This window comes from Schistocerca gregaria, chromosome 2, assembly GCF_023897955.1.
Source record: "Schistocerca gregaria isolate iqSchGreg1 chromosome 2, iqSchGreg1.2, whole genome shotgun sequence".
NCBI classification, from domain to species: domain Eukaryota; kingdom Metazoa; phylum Arthropoda; class Insecta; order Orthoptera; family Acrididae; genus Schistocerca; species Schistocerca gregaria.
The window spans coordinates 470,037,016-470,052,609 of NC_064921.1; the positions used below are offsets into that span (position 1 = coordinate 470,037,016).

The following is a 15,594-nucleotide window of genomic DNA, read 5'->3' on the forward strand; positions in this document are numbered from 1 at the left end:
ACTTCGACAAATAGGGTGAAGGTGAATGTATTGTGTGTGCTGATATTTACTACAAAACTGATAAAAATGGCCGGCAGGTGTGGCCGAGTGGTTCTTGGCGCATCAGTGTGGAAACGCGCGACCGCTACCGTTGCAGGCTCAAATCCTGCCTCGTGCATGGATGTGTGTGATGTCCTTAGGTTAGTTAGGTTTAAGTAGTTCTAGGGGACTGGTGACCTCAGCTGTGAAGTCCTATAGGGATCAGAGACATTTGAAGCATTTGATAAAAATAACGATTGGATTCAGTGTTTTCTCTATTCGCGATGGTCACATGAATATTGTTCAACATTTTGGTAATAAGTGTTTTGCTGTGGCGAGAGAAGGACGTATATTCCATCGAGAATAATAGTGACTAAAATATTGAATAACATAATTCTGTATTCATAACAAATATTCCAAATAAAATTTTGAAATTTTGACTCTTTTGTTTACGTATAGCTGTTTTGTATGGTCCATCTCTCCCAGTACACCTGCCCATCTCACCTATATACCTATGGATGAGGTGGACCACTCAAGTATATTTTCAATTTATCGTATCACCTGTATTTAAAGCGCCAGTGCATCAATAATATATTGCAGTAAGTTTATATGACACTCTATTCGAAGATTTTACCAGAAATGAAAAAAGTCAGTAACACACAAATTTTATGCCTAAGAAGAAACGTGGTCCTACTCTCCTAAAAAATACGTAGGATGAAACAATGCACGGGACACTTTTGTTATAAATATTACGTCGCTCTGCTTTGCGCCAGTAAACTGTAAATACGATGTGATGACGGGAGGTGACCTGGCGTGTGCTTCTAATGTACGTGAGGCTCCGCCCCTGCTGTAAGAAGCGAGGTGACAACATTTTGGATTCTACGGCGGAGCCGGTCTCACCGGGCACGCAGTCCATTGTGCGAGGGCGGGGAGGCGCATCCCTGAGGTCAGGCGGTGAGCCAGCCGACAATACGGGCGGCGCTGCAGAAAGCGGACACGAGCGCCTGCTCGCTCCATTAGCCATATACGAAAAATTCTGTAGCTAAGGCTTCTCTCACACACCAGGGAAATCAAGGCGGCTGCTGCTGCTGTCACACGCCGGTGCAGCGCTAGAAGAAAGCCACGGCAAAGGCGTCCCCGGCATATACGCGTTTTTTTCTGTACCTTTTTTGTTACACCTCACACAAACACAGGTGCGCGTCTCGGGCCCTGTGCCAGCCGGCCGGCGGTGTATACATCTTTGTTTACAGAGTGCATTAGCGTCGGCTGTTACGGCGTCTTCTGCAGGTGCCATTATACGCCGCCGGTGAGGGCAGCCGTATAATTTTACGACTCGCAAACACCTTTACACTTATACACAGGGGTCACATTACCGATTCCGGCAGGGGCGGCAGTGCCGAGCGCGTGGAGGGGCGGCCCGCCCCGCTATTGGCCGGCGCCGGCTCCGCCCCCCGCGAGCTCGGCCCCGCCCCGGGCGCCCCTCCAGGGAGGAGCAGCACGAGGTCCGTGCTGCTCAGTGTGGCTCCGGCAGCAGCCATGGACGTGCAGAACTGGAGCCCCCAGGAGCGGCCGCAGCAGCAGCAGCAGACGCCGGCGCAGGCCGAGCCGCATATCAAGCGGCCCATGAACGCCTTCATGGTCTGGTCACGCATCCAGCGCCGCAAGATCGCGCTCGATAACCCTAAGATGCACAACTCGGAAATCTCCAAGCGGCTGGGCGCCGAGTGGAAGCTGCTCTCCGAGACGGAGAAGCGGCCCTTCATCGACGAGGCGAAGCGGCTGCGAGCCATGCACATGCAAGAGCACCCCGACTACAAGTACCGGCCGCGGCGGAAACCCAAGGCCGGCGGCGGCATAGCGATGGGCCAGCAGTCGGCGCTGCTGGCGCCGCCGTCGCTCAAGGCGTCGGCGTTCCCGAGCTTCGCGCTGCCGCCCTACTTCCACCACCAGCACCACGCGGACATGTTCGCGGCGCCGCCCCCGCCGCCGCCCCCGCACCATCACCACCACCACGCGTACTTGGGCTCTGCCTTCGACGCCGTCCATCTGTCGAAACTGGTGGCGGGCGACAAGTCGGGCGCGACGGCTGCGGCGGCCGCGTCGCTCATCTCGTCCTTCTACTCGTCGCTGTACCCGCCGGTGCGGCTGCCGTCGCCGCAGTCCAAGGCAGGCGCCGGTGCGCCGCCCCCGTCGCCTCCGCCCCCGGCGCCGCTGGGCTTCTTCCCGCCCCCGCCGCCTCCGCCGCTGCTGTACGCCGCCGCCGCGCAGGCCGCCGCCGCCTCCTCGGGGGACGTGGAGCTGCGCCGGCCCGTCCCGGTCATCTTCTAGTGTGAGTACTCGCCCGTGTGGACTCGCGCAGCGAGAAGGGCTCACTGCCCTGTCCTACCAAAGCCAAACTCTTGTGCGTCAGCACTACGAACGTTGTTACGTTATCTTGTTAGATGTCTTCATTTCTGAAGCCAACGAGTAACCAAAACCAGTTTTCTACTTCATATTGTCTCTTTAATTTTCGTCAGCTGGTACCAGCAGTACTATACTGTCTCATCATAACGTGTAAGTTTCCCTGTGTTCTTAATGTTAAGTATTTGTTGTACATAAAGTGTCATTAAATGGCCTATATTAAGTTTACAATCTGGTTCCTGCGCATCCCTAAGATTACGTTTTAGAGAGGTGCACTGGAGACACCTTTACCTTGCTTTTTCATAAGAAATGTCATTACTTGTTGGTATCCAGCTTACGCTCGTGTAACTCTTATATTTGTTCTTCTTACGTTCCCATCATCAAGACACCAGAGAAAAATAAAATCACACAAATAATGTTCTCGTTCAACTGCAGTTTGCTGGTTCATCTAACACACTGTTATGCACCTAAGAGCTCTCCACTGCGTAAACGTATGGTTGCTCGTGGTTAATATGAAACTTATTCATGTTTGAGTTATTCTTGGGCTGACTATCATTTTTTGTATTTTTCCCCCTGTTAACTGTTTGAAGGAAATAAACCAGCTCCACTTCGCGTTGAAATTCTTCGTGTAATTAATATTGGATTTTATTTCGCATTGCTTTGCCGTTCTTCACTGCGTAGCAGGTTTTTAAAAATAACGTCATTGTTTAGCAGTTGGCTCATTAATACTTGGTTTATTTATTATTCGAATGTTCCACAAATGTTCTCTGTTTGAAAATTCTAAAGTCCACATTTAAGTTGTACAGTGTCACTTTGTTTTGTCCTTCATAAAATGGTCTATTCTCATTGCTGCAACAACTACCAACTAGGCCACCTCTAATGACACACAGCACTATGCTGTTCGTTTAACAATTCATGCACAAATCACAGTCCTGTATAAAACCCGTGCTATTACAAAATTTAGTGGAAGAACGAAAGTTACTTGCTGTGTGCTATAAAAGCTTATTTATTCAGTAAAGCTCTGTGCAGTTGAATTTAATTCGTTTACTCTGGTACCATACAAAACAATATGTTAAGCTTAGGTCTCTTTACAATGAGATGACAAGGTCTCCACCATTTCGCAATATGTTCGTATCTGACCAAAAACACACTACTCGCTTCTGAAGTTTGTTTTATATTTGTACTGTAAATAATTTAACGAAATTCGTTTATTTTATTGTCTGTAAAAAATTACGAGAGTAATAGTATTTATTACTGATTTTGTACAAATGATATGAAGTAATTTTACGCTGTTATAAACGTAGAAAAATGTGTGCGTGTGTGTCTCTTTGTTGTCATCATTGACAGCATTGTTCATAACGGTTTTTTTTTCACGAGATCGCATAATGTTATTACTGTTAGTTATCATACTATGTAGTTACCATCTTATAGTGAATTATTACGTTGTACTATGCAAAATGAAAACACTTTAGCTTTGACATTACTTCGTGTTCATCAATGTAAAAGTTCTCATCAGCGGCAAAGCTTCACTTGCCCGATCATTCACAGCAGTTATTCGAATAATTTTGTGCCATACTGACTCTGGATGCCATTCGTCTGGTAATGTTGACGTGCATAATTCATGCACCTTCATGTTGTATTACAGTGTGCAATTTTGTTAATAAAAGGTATGTTTATACAAAAATCTGTGTTGTCAATTGCTTTCATATTCCTTCCTGTGTCATTTTTACGTCTATTCTTAGATTAGCAAAAATTCAGCAACGTCTTAGGTATTTTCTTTTAAGAGAAGCATCCAAATCCTGTCCTTATTTCTGTTGTCCTAGTTTTGTAACATTCACAGAAAACCTTTACTTCAGAGATGAGAAATCCTGCAGTAACTAGCTAACAATGTGCATCTATTTAAAAGTTGTAGATAGATTTTGAACCATACAATAAACCATATGATGTTATGAAACTAGCATCATTTCATTACGACTGTTTCGATTGCAATAATGTATCCGTCACTTTTTTTTATACTGCTATGTCATATTTAAGAGTCAGAAACAGACTGTTTTGCTCCACTAGCAATTTACTGATAAGAACTCTTATCACCTGAGGACGATGTAATAAATCGATAACCAGGTTAGTAATGAGCAAGTATTACAGGAATGAATTACATAGTGTTTATTTTTCCTTCTAAAAATTGTTTCGGTTCTTTACTTATTGCAGTTATAAATTACTTTCAGTAAGAGTTTCTGTGTTTACTGGCGACCTTCATGAAAATTCTTATGTTAGCAATACGAAAAAGTTACATTCTTAGCAAATTAAAGGCAAGAAAATAAAAAAAGAACTGACCAGATTGCAGACATACAACTTATATTAATGTGTTACGACTGAAAAGTTTCCTAAAAAAGAACTAAGACAACTTTTAGGACTGAACTAAAGCAATAATTATACGTCATTTATAAATTTTTGTTAAATAAGTATGTTCTTCCTGTTACCGGTATCGTTTCTTTGAGTTGAGCTGGCCTGGGTGGTCGAGCGGTTGTAGGCGCTACAGTCTGGAACCGCGCGACCGCAACGGACGCAGGTTCGAATCCTGCCTCGGGCATGGATGTGTGTGATGTCCTTTGGTTAGTTAGGTTTAAGTAATTCTAAGTTCTAGGGGAATGATGACCTCAGAAGTTAAGTCGCATAGTGCTCAGAGCCATTTGACCTATTTTTTTTGTTTGGTTTTTTTTTTTGCCTGATTGAGACATGTTGAAAGAAATCACAAACATAATTAAGTGATTTTACTGTTACTGGTCGCTGGTAGCAGTTAAGCAATTTAAAAGAACACCAGGAACCAATAAGGTACAGACAATAAATGGAGTGGAGCTCATTTCTAAAATCAGCTGTGTCACTTAAGTATGTAAAATACTAATATGAATTCTGAACTTACTAACTGCAGAGAAGTGTGTGATCAAGAGAAGTTATGTCCGTCATCTTCCACAAATTAAAAGAAAATTTTCTTTTTGAGGCTATCCTGTACTCTTTTTTGCTCGTTGTCACACCTTCGGTTTTTCCACCTTTAGCACTGTTCAGAAACATAATCACGTTCTTTAGCTGTGCAAACAAGGAGCTGCGCCTGTTATAGGTGGCATCACAGACAAAAAACTGTAAGATATTGTTCCGGCATTCAGTACTAAACATTTTTGCCTTCTTAGAGAACTCAGTAATATCGTTACGTATCTCGTTTCACGCTTCCTAAAAAGAAACAAATGAAAGGCTGTCGCCGCGCGGGATTAGCCGAGCGGTCTCAGGCGCTGCAGTCATGGACTGTGCGGCTGGTTCCGGCGGAGGTTTGTCCTTAGGATAATTTAGGTTAAGTAGTGTGTAAGCTTAGGGACTGGCGCCCTTGGCAGTTAAGTCCCATAAGATTTCTCACATTTGAAAATTTTTTTTTAAGTCTGTCTAGACCATGGCACCTCAAGGATAATGCATGTAGGGAAACAATACTATCAAATGTGGAGTCAATTTTTCCTGTTTAAATTTAGAGCGCATATTGTTACTGAGTTGTTTCACAAACGTTAAAGACTAAAAATTCGCATAATATTGACATAATATAGGTGTTCTTCAAGAGTAAACTGGTAAGTATTTTCTCATGGTTTGGTTGTAGGTGTGGGATCAGATTCATAATAATAACAGTAAAAATGAACTGATATATTTTTCTACAATGCTACCTACACTCGTATTTATAATTGGCCTTTAGAGGAGACACAAATGCAAAACTCTTAAAACGCTTCGTGGTTTCAGTGAATTAAGGTTACTACCGACGAAGCGAATGTAAGTTTTATTAGGAAATTTTATCAAGAAAATTACCACAGGCCACCAGGCAATGACGAGTGGGAAACTCGTTGACACATCTCCTGAGATGGAGTTATCGTCTGGGACCTGAGAAGGTTTCTCTCTACAAATCTACACAATTCAACACTTCGTCAATTGAAACCTATAAAAAATGTATTCCTTCTTCAGTCACAATATCTAAGAATAATATACACTTGCTCATCACTTGAATAGACAGCAGACCAGGAAACATCGAAGTGTTGACGTACAGCTAGTCTATACAGTAACTATTACGATAGGTACAGCACAACACACTCAATTTTAAGGTCGAAGAAGCAACTACAGAGAGAGTTTGAAAGGCAGGAAAAAACTATAGTTATGTGTTAAATATAACTATCAGAAATGTGATTGACTTTATATAGATTGACTTACAGGTTTATTTATGTATACCATATTGGAAATGACATGACAAAATTCTTCATTCTGCCTGTATCTCGGTTGGGAATTACGAAAATAACGTTGCCATAAAGTATCAACGCAGAAATAAGTACAACTGCAAGCCCACATAGGTAGTTCCTACTTAAATTCTCATTCTGTACTTGCTACAAGACAGGTAGAGCGTTTAATGATAGTGCTACTAGTTTTTTATACAAAAACTAGAAACATTTTACTCACGAGTCACAGTAAAAGTATTGGTATTTACAAGGGTGGTTGGACTCTTAATATTTAATTACCACGGAATTACAAAAGAAGTATTTGGTCAAGGAGAAAGAAACCACTACCTGAGGACCATTACTACGGGCCTCAGGCAGTAAGCGTTGACATACAGTGCCAATAAATACCTGTGACAACCCTACGAATTACGTCCAGTGATATGATGTAGCAATTGGCATGCGCAGAAATACCCACTGGACCAATAGAATTGGTATAAGCATGCGGAACATGGTCATGCAATTATTAAATTTGTATTTCTGAGAAGCAAAGGAGGAACTGTAATTGAATATTATCCGAGAATATGCAAATATTTTAGATCATATACGAGGAAAACGATATAACACATTATCATAAGACTCAACTAAAAAAAAGATGGTTATTGCTGTTCAGGTATCAAGCATTAGTTATATCACAGAACACACACACACACTTCCAGTATCCCTATCTTTCCAGTGGCATAACAAATGGCAAGTAAGCGTGCCGTTCATGAAGCTACTACCCGACAACGATACTGCTGCAGTTAGCTTCCTGTGGATGCCATGAGAAACACGCGCTGACCTTACAGGGATCAAGTACAGTGGTGACTAAGGATACCGCACCGCACTATCAAAGCTTTCAAGTCAGCTGTGTGTATCTAGTGGTGCAACATGTCCTCGTGAAATATCACGATAAGCCGACCAAAGCGCCCTCACTCCAGAAGTACAATAATAATGCAATCGACTAATAGAAGCGTTGGCTCTGGCTCTGAGGCCTATGGGACTTAACATATGAGGTCCTCGTGAAATATCACGATAAGCCGACCAAAGCGCCCTCACTCCAGAAGTACAATAATAATGCAATCGACTAATAGAAGCGTTGGCTCTGGCTCTGAGGCCTATGGGACTTAACATATGAGGTCATCAGTCCCCTAGAACTTAGAACTACTTAAACCTAACTAACCTAAGGACATCACACACATCCATGCCCGAGGCAGGATTCGAACCTGCGAACGTAGCGGTCACGCGGCTCCAGACTGTAGCGCCTAGAACCACACGGGCACTCTGGCCGGCCCATATCTCACGTCAGTTAATTTTTTTTTTTCATCACGTAAAGTTTTGTCAGAATGTGACTTCCCTACAAAGTAGAAAATATACAAAAAATATGTAATTGGAATGAGAAGTAAACAAATTTTGCAGTATCGTCGAATTTTTATTGAAGTATGAACTAGAAAACAAACCCTTTGGTTCATAAGAATTATTTTTTCTTTACATTAAATGTCCTTTTTCTTCCCTTTAAACCGTCTCTTATACCTCTCTGTCTGAGAACTTACCTGTTGTACGTCTCCGTGAAGTGACTAACAGCAGGCTCGCCTTATATTGATTCTGAAGTGGCCGTGGTATCATCTTTCCATCACTTTGTCTTGATCAAAACACTCGCTTTGTTCCTTATCTCACCCAAATTTTCAATGAAAAAGAAATTTCTGTGACTGATGAGGCTTCTTGAACTTTCCCAGTATAATGGAATACCATCTTCTGTTTGTCACTGATGAACAATGGCGCTACGCCAGGCATAGCTCTCATTCACAGTCATTTTTGGTACAAAGTTGGGATCATGTTTAGGTTGTCATTCCTAACAAACACACCGTCTTTTAGTTTCACCTCTGGTAGACACATCTGAAACATTCCCCTTCTTTGTGTACAGCTTTCAAAAACCATTTCTCCATGCCCAGTTTTTCTATAATCCACGAGGTTCTTGGATAAAAAGTACTTCTCTCAAGGCGTCAGAGATTTTCTAGCAGTTTATTCTGAATCAATGTTGATCCCTTGCGCTACTCTCCCACACATCCAGGAAAACCCGATATTTAGTAATAGAACTATGTTGGACAAGTATCGTAAATGACACTTTTAAATATTCCAGCTACGAGCGGAACATTTAATTTTATTTCAGACTCTATCAGGTTTCTCGTAACAGTCCTTTATACACAAAGAATGAGCAACAGGTACTGATGCACAGCTGTTACCGCTGTGTGATGAGAGTCAAACACCTAAACGTAGTGCCGTTTCGGTGACCTCAGTGGATCGGAAACACCAGACCCTTTTATTAGTTCAACCCGCTGAGAACATTATAGTTCTGCTTCTAAGTTGTCCGAAGCGCAATGCAACTCGTCATGAGGTTATTCACCAGTATCAGACTGGGTATCACTACAAATATCCAGGAAGTCACAAAAATCGTCTGGTGGGCTAGGACCTGGAAGATCTGAACCACAGACCATATTAGCTTAATGGGAAACGTAAATTACCGTACTTCATTACTCTTTTAATATTTTTAATTGTAACAAGTAACATCAACTGTAAAGACTAACTATCTTGGCATGTTCCATACATCTAGAATAGAAAAATAAGGATTTTTCCCCCTTTCTTTTTTCATCGTCTTGTTTCAAAACACACGTAGAATACTTTAGATCATGATTTACAAAGTTGAGAAGCATACTTTCTTTACGAAATCTTTAATGTTCATAAGGTGTCTGTTAATGTCAAACTCTTTACAAACGTAATAAAGTCTGTAAAGACAGTTCTTACAACCAAAACGAACCAAAGAAAGCAGTTAAGGAACTTGTCACTGAGCTATCTATATAAAAATCAGCACAGACAGTTGCATCAAAAGTTCAGTTTCAAATTATGAATTGAAGCGGCACATGATATACGTGTTTTTCAGTTTTCAGTGCAGCAGCACAGATAAATAAAAACGGGTGAGAAATCAAACGAAGCAATTGCTCTGGTACAGACCACCTTCATACCAGAACATTCAGAAAAAAGATCTCCGAACATATTTCATTTTCTTCGAAATTATTATTCTAAAGGAAAATGTTTTTAATTATCAAGTGTTAATTGTAAAGCAATGGTGGATGATACGGCGTTTCAGTTACCATATCAGGACTAGCAACACTAAAAGCGCAAGAATAAGCGGCTTTGGTTACAACAGTTTTTTCCACGGTTCTGCGTATAATCGCAGCAGGACTATGGTCTCCTGAAGCCCTTCGCGCTCGCCCGGCGTGGTCGGCGGCGACAAAGGGCGCTCTGCCAGACACCTCCCGCACCTAATGTTAGTCGCGTTTTACGCTGTGATCCTTCCCGCAAGGGCCATTAATTTCTAATCAGAAAATCGTTAGCACGAGGCATTAATCTCACACAGAATATTTAGCGCCATTAATAACGTTCTTGACTGAGAGCAAAATCTCCGTCCACGCCAATTCAGCCAGTGCCAGAAGAAGCACAAAAACAGAGGCGTGTCTCATACGAGATAACTATGACGCCAGTTTGGCTTCTGAAGTAACAGGTACAAAGACTGTAGAAAAAACGCCATCGTACGTGTTGGGCGATTAATCGCAGCATAGCTCTAGGGAAGTTTATTTTCTTCGAATGGCATTTGTGGGTAATACACGACTGTTGTCTTTTGCTTAAGTTACGTACTAGAGTGGCATGCAGCATCCCCGGTTCTCAACGTTTGTCCTGAATGTAGATTACTATACCAACAGGATGTTCAGTACGTTATTCCCACAGAAAAACCGTAATCTTCGAAAAGGGCCCTTTCACAGGGATAAAATCTTGGACCAATCGACTCGAAGCTGAATCGTCTGCACTGACGTAATACTTTCTAACTGAAAAACTGCAATTTACTGCGTCGTTCCATGTAGAAAGATGTGTCCGTTTCTCCCATCATTTCACAAGATTGTAACAAAAAGAAAACAAATTTACAAACTATGCCAGTGCTACTCTTTTTGACACCATACGAGTATTCAGATAATTAGATCACGCTCGGTTTAATTGATAATTCGCGGCAGTATGACAATATCTGTACATTACTTCTGGCGTTAAATGTCCCATCCACGTGAAAAAAATGCATCTGAAGTTGGAAGCATGATACCGGAACACATCTTTCCGATTTCCTGTGACAAAATCTGGTGAATTGTTCCTATTTGTCATCATTTATTAAGATCGACCACATAAAAGCTTTTATTTTGGATCACATGAACGATGAAACAGAAAAAGAATTATCATCTTCATAGGATTACAGAACAAAGAATTCATTAGATCATATTCTCCTTCGACTTTAATAATTACGGAAGAAATTCCGGTATTTTAGCCGTTAAGAGAATCTACGAGACGGGTCCCCTTCTTCATCTGCCTGTGCAAGTTAAAAGAAAAAATATACTTGTCAGGAAAGCACATATTTTTGTTTGGCAGTAAGAAGAAAAGAACAACCGCCAAATACGTGGCATAAGAAGAACACGAAATTCTAACAGTGACGATTCGCTCTTTTTACAGTCTTTCCAAACATTTTATTATGCGTTCAATCAGAAAATGGCACTTTTTTTCAATAGAAAAGGTAGTAAATAAGCTAGTGTTCTAAAACTTTGTAGACAAATTACAAGTAGTTATAAGTCGGAGATGTCTCAGATGTTTACTTCAAATGGCTTATAAATAAAGTCAAGCGTCATCTATGAGATTCATAGAAAAGTTTAGAACTGTGCATCATCGGTTGCGAAACATAAAGCATTAATACTTTGACAAAAGCAAAGCTTTGGATACTTCTACAGTACATTTAGTGAAGCACAATTGGATAGGACATGCAATTGAAATCAAGCTTTTAATACGAAAACAGAACTGTGTCGTTACGCACATTACAGTTACAGTGAGTAATTTTTCTTCTTCGTGAAGGAGATAGTAACAATTTCCAACTTAATCCTGAGTTGGTCCACTCCAAAAACGCTTCTTCAGTCTACGTTGTAACATTGCATAAGGCTATGGGGTCACCACGTGAACTTCACCCTCTGTTCAACATAGGTGAATTATCTGAGTTTGTAGATTGTCAGTAGCGGAGGACGATTATCTCGTCGTAAATTACTTGCTGCATTTCACAAATCATTTTCCACAGGCGAATATTATCATCATCTCTGGATATCCACTACTGGATAAAGATTTAGCCTAGATTTTTGCATGCACCACGTTCTTCAGTTGCGCACAAGTCCGGCTTTTGGTTATGTTATTGAGAGGGGGCATATTATGAACACAGCAGTGGGGAAAAACAGTGGGGCGTATCAATCTATCCCAGGGCAGCCAGATGTAAAAACTCATTTCGAGGCTCAGATTTATAATCTGAATTTCATGTATGCTGCTTGAAAATAAGAGTTACGAATATATTTTTCAAACCGGAAAGGGACAGCGCTGAATCAACCGCAAAAATAACCGGGGATGTGTGTGCTAGACGAAGTATACAAGAAATATTCTAGAATCTTCGCTGGTAGAGTCAACAGTACGAGGAAAGCATAATAGGGTGTGGAAGGGTGGAATACAGATACAGTCGCTGTATGTTCGATATGTTTTTTGTGAAAAATGATCACCTTGTATCGCCAACACTCCGGGAGAAAGCTTTCGATTATTATCTAGCCAAATAGACGAAATTCAACGTAAAAGCCTCCGTTGCTGCAGTTACAGACTAACGATTTACTTCTACTAACAGGTCACATTATGGTGCTGAGTCTTGTCACCCTTTTAAATACGCATTTCATAATAGCGATGACTGAAAAAATCAAGTATTGTCTAAGTAAATATTAAGTAATATTTTGCTTGCTGTTGATGTTGAGATTATATAACAAGAGCTTTTGAGTAGGTATTCAGCTTTTATAAAGCTTTGTCAGAATACCTCACACAGTAGTCCGTCGGGGTAGGCGCGCGCACGTAAGAGACGTAAAAACAAGAACTCACGTGTTTTAATTTCAATCACGAATTGAGGTATGTGAAAGCAACTCGTCCAGCCATGTCACGAATTGAGGTATGTGAAAGCAACTCGTCCAGCCATGTCACGAATTGAGGTATGTGAAAGCAACTCGTCCAGCCATGTCACGAATTGAGGTATGAGAAAGCAACTCGTCCAGCCATGTCACGAATTGAGGTATGTGAAAGCAACTCGTCCAGCCATGTAGAATAAACACATCGTAACTGCCCCGAACATTATAAACAGCGAGAGAAGGTACATATACACAATCTTCGGGCCTGACTGTCCAGCCTACAACTCACCCGTATTAATCTGTCGACGTAAATACTCCCAAGTAGCTAGGAACAGTCTTTAACCCAGAAGTAAGCAGCCTTTCGGCGTATTTTCTCGCTCGTATTGTCACTTCTGATATTAACATTACGAATAAACTTATGAAACTTTCATTTCCTTCCCCATTATAGTGTAAACATTTTAAAGCCTGTGGTTGCTGATTTATTAAGTACTATCGTTCAATGCGTTTCGGAGATTTCGTCGCCTTCATCTTCATTACGCGATTCTCTCTGCAACTTTACAACAACTGGAACTCCGTACAGTACCGATGTGGTCCACATTGTACTACGTTTGTGATAAACGGAAATAAAGACGCCAACTTCAGATGCGAATACTTGTATATCCGTCCTCTTGAAACCAAACGCTTGCTTTCCATTTCATCTGACTGCACGCAGTGCCAAAACACAGATACTACGTACTTGTAGCACCAAATAATAAAAACTGAAGATGAAATCAAATCTCTTTCAAAACGTCTCGGATTAAATAATTATGCGAATGATTAAGTGTATTAAATATTTTGAAATAGCTTTTAATTTACGAAATCGGTGTCAATAAATTACGCTGAGCTTCATCTGTCCATGGATATTATATTATCTTTTTTTAAATTCTTTTTCAGACAACTGTTGACCACGTTCTGTTTTTTCCTTGAGCTGTAAAACTGGCCTAGCGTTCTCCAACTACTCATCGGCGAGCTTCCAATCTTTCTTCGGTTCACAGCTTGCCGTGTATCCTTGTTGGAATCTTTGTTGTCCATAAAGCTTTCTTTTCCGTCGAGTTTTATGCTGTGTTTGCTTCTTGCAAGTATATTTCTATTTCTGCAATTTATATTAGTGTTTCGTTCAAAAAGTAGACAATGGTTTGGCTCGACAAATTTTCTGCACTTATCCTTTTCAGGAAAATTTAGAAAAAATGCTGCTTTTCCGAACGTTGTCATAAGTTTTCTCCAAATGTGAATGTATTCCCCATATCATTCACTCACGCACAAAACCTTTCGCGGAATCATCCTTCAATTACTTTTCAATTGTTTGAGCTCACCTATGTTATTTGTTACGAATCGCTCTCACGCATGTAGAACTTTTAGTCGAATGACTGCACAATAAGGTTTTAATTAGGCGGCGAACAACATGGTGCTGATCAAGGCTGCTTTTTTCACGGAATGTTGGGATGTATCCTCTCCCCTAGATATTTAAAATTTTCGTTACATACTTTATTCTTCCCCGATTTCACAGTAACTTTCCGGGCAACTTCATTAAAAAAAAAAAAAAGTCCATCAGTGACTTTGATAACCATCGTTTACCACTGTGGGGGTACTTAAGTGCACCGTCGTCCAGTAGACTAAAGCACTTAATTGAATTTTATTTTTGAAGATACTAGCGTTTTTATTTTAATTAACATGTGCGAAAATCATCTAAAGTGGATTCTCCAGCGGTACCTCGGAAAAGAAATACAAATAATTTGTTCATTTCCTTTCGACTCAAACTTAAAAGTGTTCGATTTAATTGCATTACGATTGTTCCGCTCGCGTGTGGTTTTCTGCCAGTATTTCAGAGGGTCCACCCCTACACTTACATACTGCAAACTCCAAGGCCCAACGTTCCTCGTACCAATACTAACGATTCCCTCTCCCATTCAATCAGTGTTTCTCTGGTCTAAATATCAACATGTTCGCCACTAATTTTCTAATCGGATAAAATCGAGTTCATCCTCTCTGTTACAGACGTTATCTTGCGGTAACCCACATTTAAATAGAGGTGCCATTCAGGACACAGACTAGATATTTTTCTTCGTGTTTCTGAATTTCCTTACGATTATCCAACAATGAGATTTTTGGGTGCAGAACAGTATCATCAGTCAATAGTCTAATAGTACTGTTCAGTCGTTTACAGTGTTGATAACATTGCTTGGTGCACGATCATTATTGTTTTTCGTTCCGTGTTGGCCATCCTGTAACGTACTGGTCTCTGTTCGTCATATATTAATCGAGCAATTGGCATTACTACGTAGATATTCCGTTTAATCGCCGATAGAAGATGTGGCGCTTTTCGAAAATGCTGGAAGACTATTGTTCTGGGCTGCAACTGCATTATGTCGACATTTTTCACCGATAAGTCTGCTGATAACTAGTCAGCCATTTACAGGTGAATGTTTTGCACTGAGGAGTGCACGTCGCCAACTTTGTGCCAAAAATTGGCGCGGAGACGCACGCCTGATGGTGACACTACACGCACGCTCTGTCGGAAAGCGCACTCGCTGATCTAAAATTCAGACGTCAAAATTAATAAAATTAACTGTCGGTAGATATATCGCTAGCTATAAAATGTTTTCTTTCTAAAGAAAGTAAAGGAATCATAGAATCCCAAGCCTTATCCACTTGAAAGCCGCTATCAAGTGTAATAAGATTTTCCGCCAAACATATTTCCACCGATACCTTAGTAACTGAACCCCGGATGAGAATTCCGTGGCAGAATAATCAAATGTCTCAGATGGCTCTGAGCACTGTGGGACTTAACTTCTGAGGTCATCAGTCGCCCAGAACTTAGAACTACTTAAACCTAACTAACCTAAGGACATCAC

General features: G+C 41.1%; 1 protein-coding gene across 1 annotated transcript; it reads left to right on the forward strand.

The window, feature by feature from the left end:
* Positions 1-1,537: 1,537 nt before the first annotated feature.
* LOC126326387 (SOX domain-containing protein dichaete-like) lies at positions 1,538-4,096 on the forward strand. The gene has a single exon (XM_049995636.1). The coding sequence runs from the start codon at positions 1,555-1,557 to the stop codon at positions 2,344-2,346; it is 792 nt and encodes a 263-aa protein (XP_049851593.1). The 5' UTR covers positions 1,538-1,554; the 3' UTR covers positions 2,347-4,096.
* Positions 4,097-15,594: the final 11,498 nt, after the last annotated feature.

What these genes read in the sequence shown, in the direction of transcription:
- LOC126326387 (XM_049995636.1), top strand. Translation starts at nt 1,555, where the DNA reads ATGGACGTGCAGAACTGGAGCCCCCAGGAGCGGCCGCAGCAGCAGCAG.